Source organism: Phyllobates terribilis, unplaced genomic scaffold (assembly GCF_046119375.1).
Source record: "Phyllobates terribilis strain yellow unplaced genomic scaffold, ASM4611937v1 Scaffold_2__4_contigs__length_985480577, whole genome shotgun sequence".
NCBI lineage: Eukaryota > Metazoa > Chordata > Amphibia > Anura > Dendrobatidae > Phyllobates > Phyllobates terribilis.
The window spans coordinates 863,460,727-863,482,630 of NW_027362762.1; the positions used below are offsets into that span (position 1 = coordinate 863,460,727).

Consider the following 21,904-nt stretch of genomic DNA (forward strand, 5'->3'; position numbering starts at 1 on the left):
ATCTGTACAGACACTAATAGATACAGTCCTGGGGTCACCTATAGAGATCTGTACAGACGCTAGAAGATACAGTCCTGGGGTCACATATAGGGATCTGTACAGACAATAATAGATACAGTCCTGGGGTCACATATAGAGATGTGTACAGACACTAATAGATACAGTCCTGGGGTCACATATAGGGATCTGTACAGACACTATAGATACAGTCCTGGGGTCACATATAGGGATCTGTACAGACACTAATAGATACAGTCCTGGGGTCACATATAGGGATCTGTACAGACACTAATAGATACAGTCCTGGGGTCACATATAGGGATCTGTACAGACACTAATAGATACAGTCCTGGGGTCACATATAGGGATCTGTACAGACACTATAGATACAGTCCTGGGGTCACATATAGGGATCTGTACAGACACTAATAGATACAGTCCTGGGGTCACATATAGGGATCTGTACAGACACTAATAGATACAGTCCTGGGGTCACATATAGGGATCTGTACAGACACTAATAGATACAGTCCTGGGGTCACATATAGGGATCTGTACAGACACTAATAGATACAGTCCTGGGGTCACATATAGGGATCTGTACAGACACTAATAGATACAGTCCTGGGGTCACATATAGAGATCTGTACAGACACTAATAGATACAGTCCTGGGGTCACAAATAGAGATGTTTACAGACATTAATATATACAGTCCTGGGGTCACATATATAGATCTGTACAGACACTAATAGATACAGTCCTGGGGTCACATATAGGGATTTGTACAGACACTAATAGATACAGTCCTGGGGTCACATATAGGGATCTGTACAGACACTATAGATACAGTCCTGGGGTCACATATAGGGATCTATACAGACACTAATAGATGCAGTCCTGGGGTCACATATAGGGATCTGTACAGACACTAATAGATAAAGTCCTGGGGTCACATATAGGGATCTGTACAGACACTAATACAGTCCTGGGGTCACATATAGGGATTTGTACAGAAACTTATAGATACAGTCCTGGGGTCACATATAGGGATCTGTACAGACACTAATAGATAAAGTCCTGGGGTCACATATAGGGATCTGTACAGACACTAATAGATAAAGTCCTGGGGTCACATATAGGGATCTGTACAGACACTAATACAGTCCTGGGGTCACATATAGGGATCTGTACAGACACTATAGATACAGTCCTGGGGTCACATATAGGGATCTGTACAGACACTATAGATACAGTCCTGGGGTCACATATAGGGATCTGTACAGACACTAATAGATACAGTCCTGGGGTCACATATAGGGATCTGTACAGACACTAATAGATACAGTCCTGGGGTCACAAATAGAGATGTTTACAGACATTAATAGATACAGTCCTGGGGTCACATATAGAGATCTGTACAGACACTATAGATACAGTCCTGGGGTCACATATAGGGATCTGTACAGACACTAATAGATGCAGTCCTGGGGTCACATATAGGGATCTGTACAGACACTAATAGATATGGTCCTGGGGTCACATATAGGGATCTGTACAGACACTAATAGACACAGTCCCGGGGTCACATATAGGGATCTGTACAGACAATAATAGATCCTGGGGTCACATATAGAGATCTGTACAGACACTAATAGATACAGTCCTGGGGTCACATATAGAGATCTGTACAGACACTATAGATACAGTCCTGTGGTCACATATAGGGATCTGTACAGACACTATTAGATACAGTCCTGGGGTCACATGTAGGGATCTGTACAGACACATAGATACAGTCCTGGGGTCACATATAGAGATCTGTACAGACACTAATAGATACAGTCCTGGGGTCTCACATATAGGGATCTGTACAGACACTATTAGATACAGTCCTGGGGTCACATATAGGGATCTGTACAGACACATAGATACAGTCCTGGGGTCACATATAGGGATCTGTACAGACACTAATAGATACAGTCCTGGGGTCACATATAGGGATCTGTACAGACACTATTAGATACAGTCCTGGGGTCACATATAGGGATCTGTACAGACACATAGATACAGTCCTGGGGTCACATATAGGGATCTGTACAGACACTAATAGATACAGTCCTGGGGTCACATATAGGGATCTGTACAGACACTAATAGATACAGTCCTGGGGTCACATATAGGGATCTGTACAGACACTAATAGATACAGTCCTGGGGTCACATATAGAGATCTGTACAGACACTAATAGATACAGTCCTGGGTTCACATATAGGGATCTGTACAGACACTATTAGATACAGTCCTGGGGTCACATATAGGGATCTGTACAGACACATAGATACAGTCCTGGGGACGCATAGAGGTGTGTACAGGCACCAACAATAAAAGTAGCTTCAGGTACAAGCAGAAGATTTGTTGCCGAAGTTTCTTCTTTTAGCAATGCATGCATATGCTGCGGAATAAATATCCCCATTCACATGTATGGGGCAGATAGTAAATGGCAAACATTTTAGCAGCAAATTCGCCACATGTGAATCTATGCAAAAGATACCTATAAGGCAAGGTTCACATCACTGCTGCCCCTGCATTCAGTGTCTGTTGGTGCTTTCATCTGATCCCTCGCAAAACGAGATTCGAGCTTATGCGCTGACGGAGCCATTGACTATAATGATGCAGACGGAGTCAGTGTGCTCTGTCGTGCATCATTTGCGGCTGTATTCGCCTAGTTGACTTGGGCAGCAAGACATACTACATATTGCTGCTCGCCTCAGTCGTATACGACCAGAATTTATGCAAGATCGAGCACACTGACTGCGTCTGCATCAGTATAGTCAATGGCTCCATCAGTGCATACGCTCGAATCCCATTTTGCAAGTGATCAGAAGTGGGCCCCGATGGAGCAACTGAATGTAGTGGCCAATGCCATGTGAACATAGCCTAAGTTCTCCTGACCTCTATAAAGATGGACTCTTGATTCAGTCGACATTATTGTTCCTAACCACCCCATGCACCGTTGTGCTTTGTTTAGTGGAGTATTCATGTGTTGAGAATGTAAGGATCGGGTATGGAAAATAGAACATTCCTGATCCTTTCCCCTGACATCATCTGTCAGGAGGCACCATCGAAATCGGCGGGTTTGGCCATCTTTGCTTTAGTGTGTCGACTTGCTGATTTCTGCCCATCAATGCATTGTTCGTCCATATACCATTGGCGCTCATTTACTGGCCAGTTTACACGGGCCGACAATGATGGAGGCAGAACGATCATTGATACAGTCATTTTGTTCCCGTATAATATCATGTAATCGACAACACATCACTTGTGTATATGGGCGATGTGCTGCACTACAGCCTGATTCACACCTCAGTGATTTCATCAGTGTTTGATCAGAGATTTTCTTCTATACAAAAAAACTAATTTCAAAGGTTCTTCCAATTATAATGTTAAAAATACACAACAGATGGATTGCACACAGATGGCATCCGAGTGCTGTCTGTGATTTCTCTTGTATCTTGTCTTATACGGGAGCTTTTTCTCTCTGACTTGGGATAAAAAAAAAACGGACGTGTCTCTATGATTTTTTTGCTCAAAAAAACATGGAAATGTGAATAATCCCACACTCTATAGAACACGTATATGAAAAGTAGAAGTCAGAATGAGGCCTAACAATGATTCTTCTGCCAACATGAATGGTCCGATCATCCAACAAACAAGTGTTTTGCCAGTTAATCTGGTTTATGCTGGCTGATAATCAAGAATGAGCCATCCTACTAACGTTTGGTTCTTTCATGATCTACTCGTCTAAATTTATTTATTTTTATTTTTTTTTTACTCACTTATATAGCGCCATTCCACAGCGCTTTACAGACATTATCAAATGCAACTTAAGTTTCCATTTGCATCTGCTCTATAAAGGGAATCTGTACCAGAGTTTCTGCCACCTAATCTTAAAACAGCATAATATAGAGGCAGAGACCCTGATTCCAGCGATGTGTCACTTACTGAGCTGCTTTCTCTAGTTGTGATAAAATCACTGTTTTATCATCAGGAGATTATAAGTAGAGGACTTGTAAACCTGCTGCCATGTAGTCCAACCCTGCCTCCACCACTGATTGGTAACTTTCTGCCTATGCACAATGTACACAGAAAGCTGCCAATCAGCGGTGTGGATGGGGTTATACAGATCGCAGCATTCAGAGAACTGCTAGATTCTAGCTAAACTGTAGCAAGCAGCCAAGTAAGTGATACATCGCTGGAATCAGTGTCTCTCCCCCTACATCGCGCTGATTTTAGATGGAGTACAAAAACCCTGTTGACAGATTCCCTTTAACTTAAAATGGAAGGCACAAGGGTTATATAAAGATTTCTATAAAATGGATAGAGCAGGGGGGTTGTTACAGTGTACAGAAGGCTCAAGAAAGGAGAATCCCTCCCCTCATACAGAGAGCGATAGTGCATGGCCCAATTACCAATATAATCTCCATGTTAAATCTAGGAGGTATGAATGTACAGCTCAGACACATTCACCTTCATGTGTATTGCTAAAATTAAAAGTTATCCCCTGCCCAGGATAGGACAATGGATAAGTGAATGATCACTAGGGTCTCGACATGTAGGGCCCCCTGTGATCGTGAGAACTAAACTCTGCAGAGCCTCGTCATGATTAGAGCAGAAGAGTATGTGCTCAACCGCAACCAGGGCTGTGGAGTGGGTAAGCCAAACCTCCAACTCCTCAATTTCCCTGCCTCCGACTCCACAGCCCGGCCTCACTACTGAGCGTGTACATAAAGTGCATCACAGATTCATCTCACTACTGAGCGTGTACATAAAATGCAGCACAGATTCATCTCACTACTGAGCGTGTACATAAAGTGCAGCACAGATTCATCTCACTACTGAGCGTGTACATAAAGTGCAGCACAGATTCATCTCACGGCCTCACTACTGAGCGTGTACATAAAATGCAGCACAGATTCATCTCACTACTGAGCGTGTACATAAAGTGCAGCACAGATTCATCTCACGGCCTCACTACTGAGCGTGTACATAAAGTGCAGCACAGATTCATCTCACTGCCTCACTACTGAGCGTGTACATAAAGTGCAGCACAGATTCATCTCACTACTGAGCGTGTACATAAAGGGCAGCACAGATTCATCTCACTACTGAGCGTGTACATAAAGTGCATCACAGATTCATCTCACTACTGAGCGTGTACATAAAATGCAGCACAGATTCATCTCACTACTGAGCGTGTACATAAAGTGCAGCACAGATTCATCTCACTACTGAGCGTGTACATAAAGTGCAGCACAGATTCATCTCACGGCCTCACTACTGAGCGTGTACATAAAATGCAGCACAGATTCATCTCACTACTGAGCGTGTACATAAAGTGCAGCACAGATTCATCTCACGGCCTCACTACTGAGCGTGTACATAAAATGCAGCACAGATTCATCTCACTACTGAGCGTGTACATAAAGTGCAGCACAGATTCATCTCACGGCCTCACTACTGAGCGTGTACATAAAGTGCAGCACAGATTCATCTCACGGCCTCACTACTGAGCGTGTACATAAAGTGCAGCACAGATTCATCTCACTACTGAGCGTGTACATAAAGTGCAGCACAGATTCATCTCACTACTGAGCGTGTACATAAAGTGCAGCACAGATTCATCTCACTACAGAGCGTGTACATAAAGTGCAGCACAGATTCATCTCACTACAGAGCGTGTACATAAAGTGCAGCACAGATTCATCTCACTACTGAGCGTGTACATAAAGTGCAGCACAGATTCATCTCACTACTGAGCGTGTACATAAAGTGCAGCACAGATTCATCTCACTACAGAGCGTGTACATAAAGTGCAGCACAGATTCATCTCACTACTGAGCGTGTACATAAAGTGCAGCACAGATTCATCTCACTACTGAGCGTGTACATAAAGTGCAGCACAGATTCATCTCACGGCCTCACTACTGAGCGTGTACATAAAGTGCAGCACAGATTCATCTCACTGCCTCACTACTGAGCATGTACATAAAGTGCAGCACAGATTCATCTCACGGCCTCACTACTGAGCGTGTACATAAAGTGCAGCACAGATTCATCTCACGGCCTCACTACTGAGCGTGTACATAAAGTGCAGCACAGATTCATCTCAACTAGAAGCCGAGATCCTTAGATCAGGAACAGAACAGACATTTATAGGACATTTCATAACTTTCCCAAATTCTTATGAAAACATTTACAGCACGTCCTGCATTGTACTACTGTACCCAATTATTGTATATTTTAGGAATTGGATTATTATATATTTTAGGAGTCGGTCCATTTTATACCGACTCCACCAAAATGGACGCCGACCAGGACTCCGACTCCACAGCCCTGAGCCCGTAACGCCATACATTGATTATAGGATTGATAGAAATACAGTTATATGAAAAAGTTTGGGCACCCCTATTAATCTTAAGCTTAATGTTTTATAAAAATTGGTGTTTTAGCAACAGCTATTTCAGTTTGATATATGTAATAACTGTTGGACACAGTAATGTTTCTGCCTTGAAATGAGGTTTATTGTACTAACAGAAAATGTGCAATCTGCATTCAAACAAAATTTGACAGGTGCATAAGTATGGGCACCTCACCAGAAAAGTGACGTTAATATTTAGTAGATCCTCCTTTTGCAAAAATAACAGCCTCTAGTCGCTTCCTGTAGCTTTTAATGATTTCCTGGATCCTGGATGAAGGTATTTTTGACCATTCCTCTTTACAAAACAATTCCAGTTCAGTTAAGTTTGATGGTCGCCGAGCATGGACAGCCCTCTTCAAATGATCCCACAGATGTTCAATGATATTCAGGTCTGGGGACTGGGATGGCCATTCCAGAACATTGTAATTGTTCCTCTGCATGAATGCCTGAGTAGATTTGGAGCGGTGTTTTGGATCATTGTCTTGCTGAAAGATCCATCCCCTGCGTAACTTCAACTTTGTCACTGATTCTTGAACATTATTGTCAAGAATCTGCTGATACTGAGTGAAATCCATGCGTCCCTCAACTTTAACAAGATTCCCGTTGCCGGCATTGGCCACACAGCCCCAAAGCATGATGGAACCTCCACCAAATTTTACTGTGGGTAGCAAGTGTTTTTCTTGGAATGCTGTGTTTTTTTGCCGCCATGCATAACGCCTTTTTGTATGACCAAACAACTCAATCTTGGTTTCATCAGTCCACAGGACCTTCTTCCAAAAAGAAATTGGCTTCTTCAAATGTGCTTTTGCATACCTCAGCCGACTCTGTTTGTGGCTTGCTTGCAGAAACGGCTTCTTTCGCATCACTCTCCCATACAGCTTCTCCTTGTGCAAAGTGCGTTGTATAGTTGACCGATGCACAGTGACACCATCTGCAGCAAGTTGATGCTGCAGCTCTCTGGAGGTGGTCTGAGGATTGTCCTTGACTGATCTCACCATTCTTCTTCTCTGCCTTTCTGATGTTTTTCTTGGCCTGCCACTTTTGGCCTTAACAAGAACTGTCCCTGTGTTCTTCCATTTCCTTACTATTTTCCTCACAGTGGAAACTGACAGGTTAAATTTCTGAGACAGCTTTTTGTATCCTTCCCCTGAACAACTATGTTGAATAATCTTTGTTTTCAGATCATTTGACAGTTGTTTTGAGGAGCCCATGATGCCACTCTTCAGAGGAGATTCAAACAGGAGAACAACTTGCAAGTGGCCACTTTAAGTAGCTTTTCTCATGATTGCATACACCTGGCTTTGAAGTTCAAAGCTCAATGAGGTTACAAAACCAAAAAAAGTGCTTTAGTAAGTCAGCAAAAAGTAGGTAGGAGTATTTAAAACAAGAAAATGATAAGGGTGCCCATACTTATGCACCTGTCAAATTTTGTTTGAATGCAGATTGCACATTTTCTGTTAGTACAATAAACCTCATTTCAAGGCAGAAACATTACTGTGTCCAACAGTTATTACATATATCAAACTGAAATAGCTGTTGCAAAAACACCAATTTTTATAAAACATTAAGCTTAAGATTAATAGGGGTGCCCAAACTTTTTCATATAACTGTAGCTAAGAACTATATTCGACTTTCACCAGCAGTCCCACAGACAATGGGGTGGAGGTTTAGCATGTACACCTCCTCTCACATTCAAGATGGGGCTCTGCAGCACACCGTTTTCTGAACTGTTAGGGGTCCCAGCAGTTGGACTCCCAGTAAATTATCTCCTACAGTATGTTATGGATAGGGAATAACTTTTCATTCTGGAAATCCCTCTGTAACTGAATTGCTCCCATTTGTAATGAGATTTTGTTCAAATGTTGCGTTCACATGGCTTTATAGTAGAAATCTTTTCCTCTGCATGTTTTTCTGTATGGATTCGCCCTTCATTTAGATCATACAAGTCAAACTCTGGTCCGCAGGGTGATTATATTTGGCCTGAGACACAAGAACCCCACCCCTATGTGGGGCCATTATTCTGTATGGAGGACTATGTGGGGCCCATTATTCTGTATGGAGGACTATGTGGGGCCCATTATTCTGTATGGAGGACTATGTGGGGCCCATTATTCTGTATGGAGGACTATGTGGGGCCCATTATTCTGTATGGAGGACTATGTGGGGCCCATTATTCTGTATGGAGGACTATGTGGGGCCCATTATTCTGTATGGAGGACTATGTGGGGCCCATTATTCTGTATGGAGGACTATGTGAGGCCCATTATTCTGTATGGAGGACTATGTGAGGCCCATTTTTCTGTATGGAGAACTATGTGACCCCCATTATTCTGTGTGGAGGACTATGTAGGGCCATTATTCTCTATGGAGGACTATGTGGGGCCCATTATTCTGTATGTAGGACTATGTGGTGCCCACTATTCTGTATGGAGGACTATGTGGGGCCCATTATTCTGTATGGAGGAGTATGTGGGGGCCATTATTCTGTATGGAGGACTATGTGGGGCCCATTATTCTGTATGGAGGACTATGTGAGGCCCATTTTTCTGTATGGAGAACTATGTGACCCCCATTATTCTGTATGGAGGACTATGTGGGGCCCATTATTCTGTATGTAGGACTATGTGGTGCCCATTATTCTGTATGGAGCACTATGTGGGGCCCATTATTCTGTACGGATCACTATGTGGGACCCACTATTCTGTATGGAGGACTATGTGGGACCCACTATTCTGTATCGAGGACTATGTGGGGCCCATTATTCTGTGTGGAGGATTATGTGCGGCCCATTATTCTGTATGCAGGACTATGTGGAGCCCATTATTTTGTGTGGAGGACTATGTGGGGCCCATTATTCTGTATGGAGGACTATGTGAGGCCCATTATTCTGTGTGTAGGACTATATGGGACCCATTATTCTGTACGGAGGACTATGTGGGCCATTCTGTATGGAGGACTATGTGAGGGCCATTATTCTGTATGGAGGACTATGTGGGGCCCATTATTCTGTATGGAGGACTATGTGGAGCCATTCTTTATGGAGGACTATGTGGGGCCCATTATTCTGTGTGGAGGATTATGTGCGGCCCATTATTCTGTATGCAGGACTATGTGGAGCCCATTATTCTGTGTGTAGGACTATATGGGGCCCATTATTCTGTGTGGAGGACTATTTTGGGCCATTATTCTGTATGGAGGACTATGTGGGGCTCGTTATTCTGTATGGAGGACTATGTGGGGCCATTATTCTGTAATGAGGACTATGTGGGGCCCTTTATTCTGTGTGTAGGACTATATGGGGCCCATTATTCTGTGTGGAGGACTATTTTGGGCCATTATTCTGTATGGAGGACTATGTGGGGCTCGTTATTCTGTATGGAGGACTATGTGACCCCCATTATTTTGTGTGGAGGACTATGTGGGGCCCTTTATTCTGTGTGTAGGACTATATGGGGCCCATTATTCTGTACGGAGGACTTTGTGGGGCCCATTATTTTGTAATGAGGACTATGTGGGGCCCTTTATTCTGTGTGTAGGACTATATGGGGCCCATTATTCTGTATGGAGGACTATGTGGGGCCCTTTATTCTGTATGGAGGACTATGTGGGGCCATTATTCTGTATGGAGGACTATGTGGGGCTCGTTATTCTGTATGGAGGACTATGTGACCCCCATTATTCTGTGTGGAGGACTATGTGGGGCCCTTTATTCTGTGTGTAGGACTATATGGGGCCCATTATTCTGTATGGAGGACAATGTGGGGCCCATTATTCTGTTTGGGGCCCATTATACTGTACACTGGTTGGCCAGCGACTTCATCCAAGTTTTTCATTTTGGCCTTTTGTGTGTTTGAGTTTGACATCCCTGATTTAGATGATCATCAAGACAGCCAGGAGTCAGACCTCCGCTGATCAAATATCGATGACCCTTCCTGTGGATACACCATCAATATTAAAATCCAGACTGCCCCTTTTAACAATTGTATTAGATTAGTCTGTATGTTCTCCCCGGGTTTGCGTGGGTTTCTTCCGGGTTTTCTGGTTTCCTCCCACACTCCAAAGGCATACTGATAGGGAATGTAGATTGTGAGCCCCAATGGGGACAGTGATGATAATGTCTGTAAAGCGCTGTGGAATTAATGGAGCTATTTAAGTGAGTAAAATGAATCAAGTATAAAAAGAGATAGTAGTAAGAGCGTTCTAAAAACAGTCAAGTTTATCTCTTTATAATTTATAGGAAATTACTACAATCAAGGGGAGACCCGTAAGAACGAGTTGCTTCATAGCTGCGCTGCTTTGGGAATCGCTCCTTCCAATGTAACGCTAATTGACCACAGGTATGATGCACAATACAAGGGTATTTTTGAGGACTGTTTTCATTTTTCTAGCAGATGATAACATTGCCTGTACAATAATACACATATACAGTAAAACAGGCCATATACATTAGAGAGATGTCAGCCGATTCTGCATAAGGACAGCACACAATTATACCCTAAGGCTCCAGATTTCCATACTAGGTATTTGAGCCCGACAGCCCCTTTAAAGGGGAATCTACTCTTATTTCAAGTCTAGATTTGTTCTTCTATAAAGAGCACATTGTGTTAAAGCAGTTTCTGGGATTTACATTAATTTCTGCGGTTGTTGAAAATAACAACTACACAATATTCACCCTCCCCGGGTCCAGCGATTCCTCTCTGCTACTTCTCTTGTCTTTGTTGACTGACTGCAACAGTATCATGACTATATCACACATGACTACTGCAGCCAATCACTGGTGTCAGCAGTTTGTGCCTTCTACAACGTTGTCTCCAGCGATTGTCTGCAGTGTTCAAAGGCAGGTAGTAGTGATATCACGGCTCAGCTTGTCATCAAAGGCCGCAGCAGCAAAGGTATCGCTGGACCTGGGGAAGGTGAGTATTGAGGTTGTTGTTGTGGTTTTTAATATGTGCAAGCATATGCAGCAATAAAAATGATTCCTCGACACCTCCTTTAAGCCTATGTTCACACTATGTTTTTTGTGTTTGTTTGTTTTACAAGGATTTTAGCACAGATTGATGGTAAAATCTGTGATGATAATCTGCAGCATTTATGCAACAGGTTGATGCTGATTCTTTGACTATTTCTGCTCAAAAAAAAGTATACTTTTCTCAAAGACAAGTTGTATCTTGGTCAGTATTAAGTCTGGTTTTACACATCCATGTAGTTGGACTTCAATTCGCAGACTTGCTGACCCGAAGTTGACAGCTTCATATGTGCCCATGAGCCATGTCCGTGTGACTGTGTCATAGTCCGTACTCAAACCATGAACCAAGGATATGGGAAGCCGGACTTATCTGGGATAATTAAAGGTCATCACAGTGTTGTTGTCATGGTTCAGTAGCGTAAAACTATTGAAATTCCTAAAATATTCCAGATACATATCTGTCAGAAAACCATTTAGCCCATACACAAAGCGACTCAAAAATATATTAAAAACAAAAGAACCAAGAGTCTGAATAGCTATGTATAAAAATCAGACATTTTATTGAAAATTACATTTAAAAACACACACGTTACTGTTTCAGTGAAAAAAAATCCCAATGCAATTGGCTTGGGAGATGCTTCAGATAAGTCTATAAATTATGGTTTCATATGTAAGAAAAGAGGCAAGCAGTGTTCAAAAGTTGGATTTTCCTTTAGTACACATAAGTAGAATTATGTCTTCCATATAACTTTCCTCGCGCCCTGAAGAAACCATGCATGCAAAACGCGCGTTGGGACATTGGCTAGTGCTTTGCTCCAACATACCACAATGGGTACTTATCCTCTTTAGATTTAATTATGGTTCCATTAGATACAGTTATGTGACATGCACTGTGTGACTGATATGTACTGTTGACCATGTATCCCTGTGTCCTGCATCTGGCAAATAGTATTCGATTGCAGTTCAGCTGTATTTAGCCATCGCATATGATTATGTCATATAATCAACCACTCTCATGGTTGTAACTGCAGCCATAGCAGCTACTTTGTGGCCTAGAGGTTAAAGAGGTCGAACCGGGTGCAGGAGCCAAACAGGATCTGATCACTAAGTCACATTGATCCCGCAGCGAGATCCGCCTTGGTTACAGATTTTGCCGCTGAATCTCCCGATTCTGTCCCTGAATATTGAAGGGTAAAATCACTAGGTAAGATTGTCTGTATCATAATAAGCATGCTATGGGTATGAAGATCTGCAGCAGATATGTTTTTCTGCGCTGACTTTTTTCAGCCTCTGAAATCACCATTATGAAGGAAAAAAACGGTGGTAGATTCGCTCTCTGCTGTCTGGCTGTGCTCTGTGTTTCTCCTTTGTGCAGACAGTGTGATATATGGCGGTATTCTTCATCTTTTGGTTGCTGCTCAGATAATGGTAGTTGAGGTGTTGTTTGCTTCACTGCAGTCAAGTTTATTAACTATCAAATTTGGGGGCACTTATTGTCCCTGCTGTGAGGCCCTATGAATTCTGATTCTCCCCATGTCTGTGCTGACTTTTCATCGAGGATCTGTCCTTTTCTGTTATCACTGTCAGAACCATCCTTATAATTTATTGTGTCTTGTATCTGTTTCCTTCAGCTCTTCTGGATTGGATAGCGTCATATATAATTTCTCTGTTTAATTCTAGGCGTAAAACATACATGTCAAACTCTGGTCTGTGGGCCAAATCTATGTGGGGCTATTATTCTGTATGGAGGACTATGTGGGGTCCATTATTCTGTATGGAGGAGTATGTGAGGCCATTATACTGTATGGAGGACTATGTGGGACCCATTAGTCTGTATGGAGGACTATGTTGGACCCATTATTCTGTATGGAGGACTATGTGGGGCCCATTATTCTGTATGGAGGACTATGTGGGGCTATTATTCTGTATGGAGGACTATGTGGGGCCATTATTCTGTATGGAGGACTATGTGGGGCCATTATTCTGTATGGAGGACTATGTGGGGCCATTATTCTGTATGGAGGACTATGTGGGGCCATTATACTGTATGGAGGACTATGTGGGACCCATTAGTCTGTATGGAGGACTATGTTGGACCCATTATTCTGTATGGAGGACTATGTGGGGCCCATTATTCTGTATGGAGGACTATGTGGGGCTATTATTCTGTATGGAGGACTATGTGGGGTCCATTATTCTGTGTGGATGACTATGTGGGGCCATTATACTGTATGGAGGACTATGTGGGGTCCATTATTCTGTATGGATGACTATGTGGGGCCCATTATTCTGTATGGAGGACTATGTGGGGCCATTATACTGTATGGAGGACTATGTGGGACCCATTAGTCTGTATGGAGGACTATGTTGGACCCATTATTCTGTATGGAGGACTATGTGGGGCCCATTATTCTGTATGGAGGACTATGTGGGGCTATTATTCTGTATGGAGGACTATGTGGGGTCCATTATTCTGTGTGGATGACTATGTGGGGCCATTATACTGTATGGAGGACTATGTGGGGTCCATTATTCTGTATGGATGACTATGTGGGGCCATTATACTGTATGGAGGACTATGTGGGGTCCATTATTCTGTATGGATGACTATGTGGGGCCCATTATTCTGTATGGAGGAGTATGTGGGGCCATTATACTTTATGGAGGACTATGTGGGACCCATTAGTCTGTATGGAGGACTATGTTGGACCCATTATTCTGTATGGAGGACTATGTGGGGCCCATTATTCTGTATGGAGGACTATGTGGGGCTATTATTCTGTATGGAGGACTATGTGGGGTCCATTATTCTGTGTGGATGACTATGTGGGGCCATTATACTATATGGAGGACTATGTGGGGTCCATTATTCTGTATGGATGACTAAGTGGGGTCCATTATTCTGTATGGATGACTATGTGGGGCCCATTATTCTGTATGGAGGAATATGTGGGGCCATTATACTGTATGGAGGACTATGTTGGACCCATTATTCTGTATGGAGGACTATGTGGAGCCCTTTATTCTGTATGGAGGACTATGTGGGGCTGTTATTCTGTATGGAGGACTATGTGGGGTCCATTATTCTGTGTGGATGACTATGTGGGGCCATTATACTGTATGGAGGACTATGTGGGGTCCATTATTCTGTATGGATGACTATGTGGGGCCCATTATTCTGTATGGAGGAGTATGTGGGGCTATTTTACTGTATGGAGGACTATGTGGGACCCATTAGTCTGTATGGAGGACTATGTTGGACCCATTATTCTGTATGGAGGACTATGTGGGGCCCATTATTCTGTATGGAGGACTATGTGGGGTCCATTATTCTGTATGGAGGACTATGTGGGGTCCATTATTCTGTATGGATGACTATGTGGGGCCCATTATACTGTATGGAGGACTATGTGGGGCCCATTATTCTGTATGGAGGACTATGTGGGGCCCATTATTCTGTATGGAGGACTATATGGGGCCCATTATTCTGTATGGAGGACTATGTGGGGCCCATTATTCTGTATGGAGGACTATGTGGGGCCCATTATTCTGTATGGAGGACTATGTGGGGCCCATTATCCTGTTTGGAGGACTATGTGGGGCCCATTATACTGTATGGATCACTATGTGGGGCCCATTATACTGTATGGATCACTGTGGGGCCCATTATACTGTATGGAGGACTATGTGGGGCCATTATACTGTATGGAGGACTATGTGGGGCCCATTATTCCTTATGGGTCACTATGTGGGGCCATTATTCTGTATGGAGGACAATGTGGGGCCCATTATACTGTATGGATCACTAAGTGGTGCCATTATACTGTATGGAGGACTATGTGGGGCCATTATTCTGTATAGATCACTATGTAGGGCCATTATACTGTATGGATCACTATGTGGGGCCATTATACTGTAAGGAGGACTATGTGGGGCCCATTATTCCTTATGGATCACTATGTGGGGCCATTATTCTGTATGGAGGACAATGTGGGGCCCATTATACTGTATGGATCACTAAGTGGCGCCATTATACTGTATGGAGGACTATGTGGGGCCATTATTCTGTATGGATCACTATGTAGGGCCATTATACTGTATGGATCACTATGTGGGGCCATTATACTGTAAGGAGGACTTTGTGGGGCCTATTACACTGTATACTAATTTGACCCCCATTTCGTCCAAGTTTTTCATTTTGGCCGTCTGTGTGTTTGAGTTTGACATCCCTGGTGTAAAACAAGGCTTATACACCTGTTATAAACTGTAATTTTTAGATATTCTTTAGAAACTGATAAACCTCATTTTATCGCTCACAAACCACGTTTTTTAATAGCATTGCACTCGGCCATCTTCGGATCTTTGGTGCCATGGGCTTAGAATGGAGCAGCAGTGCAAGTGCACAACAAGCCACTTCATTTAGCTCCTCATGGCCACAATTTTGCTGCCAGTGGAGACCACAAGTCCCTCGTTGACCCCCACCGATCAGCTACTATAAGCTCTGGCGACAGCCTGTAGTAGGGGTTGAGTGATATTGCATTCTGCAGCTTCATTCAATGTGTAGCGGGCAATTTGGGATGCTAAAGATCAGCTCCTTGTCTCTGTATTGCCCAGCAGCGGCCACTACACATGCAGAGGAGCTGAGCAATGCATCCACCCGGATAGTAAGTTGGCGCCCCACTGATGTGATACTGATGACTTATCCTCGAGAATAAGTCATCAATATAATTTAACAACCCCTTCAAGGCTCTGCTCACAGTCTCTTTTAAGTTCACCTGTGTTTTGTGAGCAAATGCCATTTGAAAATAGTACTCATTGGATTTATTTCCATGGGATTTAATTTTCACAAAATGCATTCATCATCTTTTTTTTTAAAACAGCAGAAAATTAATTTTACAAAAGAAAACCTTACAAGCGCTCAGTTGGACCTCAGACATATACGTATCACTATTGGAGATGACAGGGCGACTGAGTTACTAAAGTTGTCTCACATTCATGTAGGAAGTCTCCCAGGTTCGCCGCCGTGGTAAACCATTAATCTGGTAGAGATTTCATTAAACCCAGATGAGCTTGGCTGAACTGGTGTTAGACAGGGTCATATCCCCCTGCATTGGCTGCGGAGCCCATCCTCCACCCAGCGGGACACCCAAATGATAATGGATTTGAAAGCTCAGCTTTTTCCACTATAGATGGAGAGACCTGGGATAGCAGGGCAATGAATCTCGCTGCGGGGTCACACTGTCACATAACCTCCCCCTGCACCAGCTACCGGCACAGGCAGAATCTCATTCTCATGTACTTTGGCCTCTAAAGGTCTTTGGTGGCTTTGTTGAAGATGGATAGGATATGGCAGAACCTAGACAGACAGTTGTAAGGGGACAGGACAGCAGGGGTTATGCTTGCCATCTTCTCCCTGCATTCATAGCAGATATGTTATGGATTTTCCAGCAGATATGCTGTAGATTTTTTGACTGGAGAATCCACAGTCTTACAGTAACAGCCATTTTTTTTTTTTTTTCGATATTAACAAATCCCTTCCACACATTGCATGGAACATCTGCATCGTAAATTGACCTGCGGTCAGGTTTTCAGCCTGCTGCATGTCGATTTTTGCTGCAAATTTTCACCCCAAGTTTCCCCCTTTGCAGTGCATATTGTGAAGTTGTCGCAAATTTGCACAGAAAGACCCAAAACCCACAGAATTTGCTAGTTGTTTTTTTTTTTTAACAGCTGTGGAAAATCATCAAAGTCTAATCCTGTAGGGACTTACCCTTATAACATACAGTGGTGGCCAAAAGTATTGGCACCCCTGCAATTCTGTCAGATAATACTCAGTTTCTTCCTGAAAATGATTGCAATCACAAATTCTTTGGTCTTATTATCTTCATTTAATTTGCTTGCAAGGAAAAAACACAAAAAAGAATGAAGCAAAAATCAAATCATTGATCATTTCACACAAAACTCCAAAAATGGCCAGACAAAAGTATTGGCACCCTCAGCCTAATACTTGGTTGCACAACCTTTAGCCAAAATAACTGCGAACAACCGCTTCCGGTAACCATCAATGAGTTTCTTACAATGCTCGGCTGGAATTGTAGACCATTCTTCTTTGGCAAACTGCTCCAGGTCCCTGATATTTGAAGGGTGCCTTCTCCAAACTGCCATTTTGAGATCTCTCCACAGGTGTTCTATGGGATTCAGGTCTGGACTTATTGCTGGCCACCTTAGAAGTCTCCAGTGCTTTCTCTCAAGCCATTTTATAGTGCTTTTGGAAGTGTGTTTTGGGTCATTGTCCTGCTGGAAGACCCATGACCTCTGAGGGAGACCCAGCTTTCTCACACTGGGCCCTACATTATGCTGGAAAATTTGTTGGTAGTCGTCAGACTTCATAATGCCATGCACATGTAGCACCCTGAGGATTCGGCTGCTACAGGGGTATTGCACCTCAACCCAGAGGTGTGGTATTCCACTCCCGGGTAAGGATGGAGCGTGGAACTGAGCTCAGTTAGCTGCATACACTACATACATCCCATTTCTGAGGGACAGACCGATGGTACTCCCACTAGGTATATGTGCAGGTACGACAGTGTCTGTCCCTGGCTGGAGTGGGAGGGGGGTGGAACATCCCAGTAGTGTAGGGGCAGATAGGGGGAGCAGTCTGGGTAATGCTAGGAGCTCATTGGGTGCTGGTCACCTGAGCTCACACATAGAGGGAGTATATAAGGTGGGAACCATCTTAGAACAGAGTCAGTCTTCTGTAGAGAGTGAGTTAGTCCTGAGAGAGGTCCAGGAGAGCCTGCAGAGAGAAGAGAGAGAGGAGAAGAGAAGGACCCAGAGGGGGAGAAGAAGGAACCCCAAGAACCCAGAATTAGACCAGAAGGGTGAAGGGTTGGCACGCAAGGGAACCGGATCCCAAATTAGTGGAGGAGAGAAACAACCCTCAGCTAAGAACCGGAGGCTGCGACATTACATGTGGAGCAGCCCCTCACCAAGTCCACAAGGAAGGCACACCAGGTATAGGGTCAGGGAACCCCGAAGAGGTGCACCCACCAAGAGGCCCGAGGGAGCCGGACATAAGTGGACCCCTGGTGAGAAAGGCCAGTAGAAAGGAAAGTCAGAAAGGGAGCTCAGGACCACGCTCCAGAATTGCTTGGGGGTTGGCCGAGTCCAGGACCTGGTGGACGCAGCACGGCTCGGGCGGTCACTCAAGGCCAGAGTGACCAACAGAACAGCAGTAAGTAAAAACCCTGAACTGCACAGCCCGACTCTGAGTCTTCTTACCATCCACACTGCACCACCACTACCACCATCCTCTACACCTGACCCCCTGAGGCTATACCCCTCCCGTTGGGGGTTATACTACCGGAAGCTGCACACTCACCACCAGCCTCAGCGGACCCTGCTGCAGCGGCGGCCGTATTGACCGCAAATCAACGGGTGGCGTAGTCGACACTAAAGAACACTAACAACATCTGTAAAGACTGCCACACACGGAGTTTGACACCCTGGGCACGGACCGGGTCACCGCCACTCGGACACTACAACCCCCATCTGATCCGGCTCCGGGTATCCCCCAAACAGCACTGGCCCAGGGGGCGCGTCAACTTTGGCGTAGTCGGCAGGATAACGTGCCCGCAACAACCGGGTACTGCGTGCCTGAAGAAAAGTTCACCGTTACCTCCAAAAGAAGTCTCCCGCCGGTTCCGGAGGGTCCCCGCCAACGGACCCCATCACAGGTCGTTTCCCGCCGGTTGTCCGCCATTTGCAGCTTTTTCCCGCCATCCATGGAGTTTCCCGCCACTGGGAGACGATTCCCGCCATTTCCAAGGATTTCCCGCCTTGGGGGAGCGGACGCCATTATGGGCGTGCCAGAGGGTGGCAAAAGGCCACCTCCCATCGTGGGCCAGGTCGAAGAATGGCGCCAAAAGCGGAAACCGCGCCCACCAACAGAGACTGTGATGCTGGAAGTGTCCATCAGCGTGAGAGAACTGCCCCTGGAACTGACAATCACTAAGTTGCCCCGGGACCACCCTCAGTGTGGGCGGAGACAGAACAAAAGAACGAAGATGGGTGCAGCCTGGAGGAGTCTGGAGAGAGCGCACCCGGAGACAAGAAGTCTGGAGAGGAGTCCAGAGAAAGCGTACCCGGAGATGGAGGGAGAGACAGGCAGCACCGACCCAGTGGTCAGGAGCCTGCTGCAAGCAACAACCCCACTAGGCTTAGTGGAGATCCTAGCACAGCTCCCCCGAGACCGGGAGTGTGCACAGACCGCGCTGGAGGGCCTCGCACGGAGGATGGCCCAGGTGCAGCAAGACACGCTGACGGAGTGGAGCCGTGAGATGGCCCAGCAGACCGGAACCCGTCAGCGGAGCACGCCGCCCGAGACGAGGAGACAGACCGCCTCTGAGGATGGCGCAGGAGGAATGAAGGCAGGAGACGGCGCCGAGAAGGGAGCTGAACGGACGGAGGCAGGTAAAGGGGACGTCTCTACCCCGAGCCGAGAAACCGTGTACCTGTTCCAGCTCCCCGTCGCAGAGCCCGAAATTCCCCCTGCCGTGCCCGTCGCTGCATCGTCACCGTGCCAGACTAGGCCTTAAGCAGAAGCCGCGGCCGCGACCCCTGTGACGTCACGGGCCTCAACCCTGAGCGCGGCAAAGCAGGAAACACCACCGGCCTGGTCGCAAGGTCTAGTACCCCCGGGCGCCGCAGTACCAACAGCGCCCTTTACCTCCACTGAGCCACCGGCCTGGTCGCTGGGCCAAGTAACCCCGGGCGCCGCCGTCTTCACGGTGCCCTTTACGTTCAGGGTGCCCCAGGCCTGGTCACAAGGCCTGGTCAATCCGGGCGCCGCTTCCACCACCGCGCCCTCAACATCTAGAGTACCGCACCTGGGTGAAGACTTGTTTGCCCAGCACACTTGCCCGGATGGGCAGCCCTTTGTGTGGCCACCGGAGTACCACCATCGCCGACTCCGGAAAGAAAGACCCCTAGATGAGCCCCTGATTCCGGTTCCGAAGCCCGTTAAGAGGACCCCGCTCCCGCTGGAAGAAGCGCAGTTCGAGTGGGACCCCACCGGAGGAGACCTCATGGGATTCACCCAAGAAACGCGGGCGGCCGCAGCTGAGCGTGTGGAGTGCTGCCGCCAGCAGTTGGCAGCCTTCGAGCAAGAGCGGAAAGAGAGGCGGATCCGTGAGCAGCGGCTGCAGGAACAGAGCGCAGGGCAGAAGAGCCGGACCAGGAGGAACCCCCGTGCAGCTCATGGTCCCCGTACCACCGGGACTGTGATTAAATTCAACCTGCAGCATGGGTGGGGCTTCATAAAAGACCATCACACCCCCGGCGACGTCTTTGTCACCCGCAGAGACGTAGAAAGCCATCTGCCGGAGGGACACAGAGGTCGTGACCTATATGTAGGGGACGAGGTCACGTTCACCCGGCACAAGTGTGCCAAAGGACCCTACGCCCTCCATGTACATCGCCTGACGGAGGAGGAGCTGCGGTGTGAGGAGGAGCAAGAGGACCCGGACGGGTCTGAAGACAAAGAAGGAGCAGGAGGACGCCGTCATTAAAGTACGGTAAAGAGACTGTAAATAGTTACCCGTCAGGGTATAAGAACTGTTACTGCTGCTAGTTAAAATATAGTCCCCGTTGGGACCAGCAAATTGAACTGAAACCCGTGTGTCCCTATTCCCACTGACCGAGGACTGAGAGCGGTCATTCCTTTCCTAATACCTGGCCGAGGACTGAGAGCGGCCATATTTCCCCTTGTATATAGTTGCGCTTTTTAAGGCGCCCCCTACTGGTTTTATAGGAAAGCCGTATTTTTCTACCAGAGACTGTCGCACTTTACCCGGTCACAAGTCGCACCGTGGCCGGAGGAACAAGAAAAAGTTTATGCTGCTGAAAGTGTTTATAATGTTTTATATGTTTATGTTGTTATGAAAATTTGTATGTTTGTGGATGTTTTGTTTTCTTACAGCCCGAGGACGTGCTGTGATTTACCAGGGGGGAATGTAGCACCCTGAGGATTCGGCTGCTACAGGGGTATTGCACCTCAACCCAGAGGTGTGGTATTCCACTCCCGGGTAAGGATGGAGTGTGGAACTGAGCTCAGTTAGCTGCATACACTACATACATCCCATTTCCGAGGGACAGACCGATGGTACTCCCACTAGGTATATGTGCAGGTACGACAGTGTCTGTCCCTGGCTGGAGTGGGAGGGGGGTGGAACATCCCAGTAGTGTAGGGGCAGATAGGGGGAACAGTCTGGGTAATGCTAGGAGCTCATTGGGTGCTGGTCACCTGAGCTCACACATAGAGGGAGTATATAAGGTGGGAACCATCTTAGATCAGAGTCAGTCTTCTGTAGAGAGTGAGTTAGTCCTGAGAGAGGTCCAGGAGAGCCTGCAGAGAGAAGAGAGAGAGGAGAAGAGAAGGACCCAGAGGGGGAGAAGAAG

The 21,904-nt window shown here is 45.8% G+C and overlaps 1 protein-coding gene across 1 annotated transcript in view; it reads left to right on the forward strand.

Moving 5' to 3' along the window:
• PIGL (phosphatidylinositol glycan anchor biosynthesis class L) overlaps window positions 1-21,904 on the forward strand; it is a 156,299-nt gene that overhangs the window by 548 nt on the left and 133,847 nt on the right. Inside the window, exon 2 of the mRNA XM_073668015.1 lies at window positions 10,718-10,817. Coding sequence (XP_073524116.1) covers window positions 10,718-10,817 — 100 coding nt within the window. The remainder of the gene's footprint in view (window positions 1-10,717; window positions 10,818-21,904) is intronic.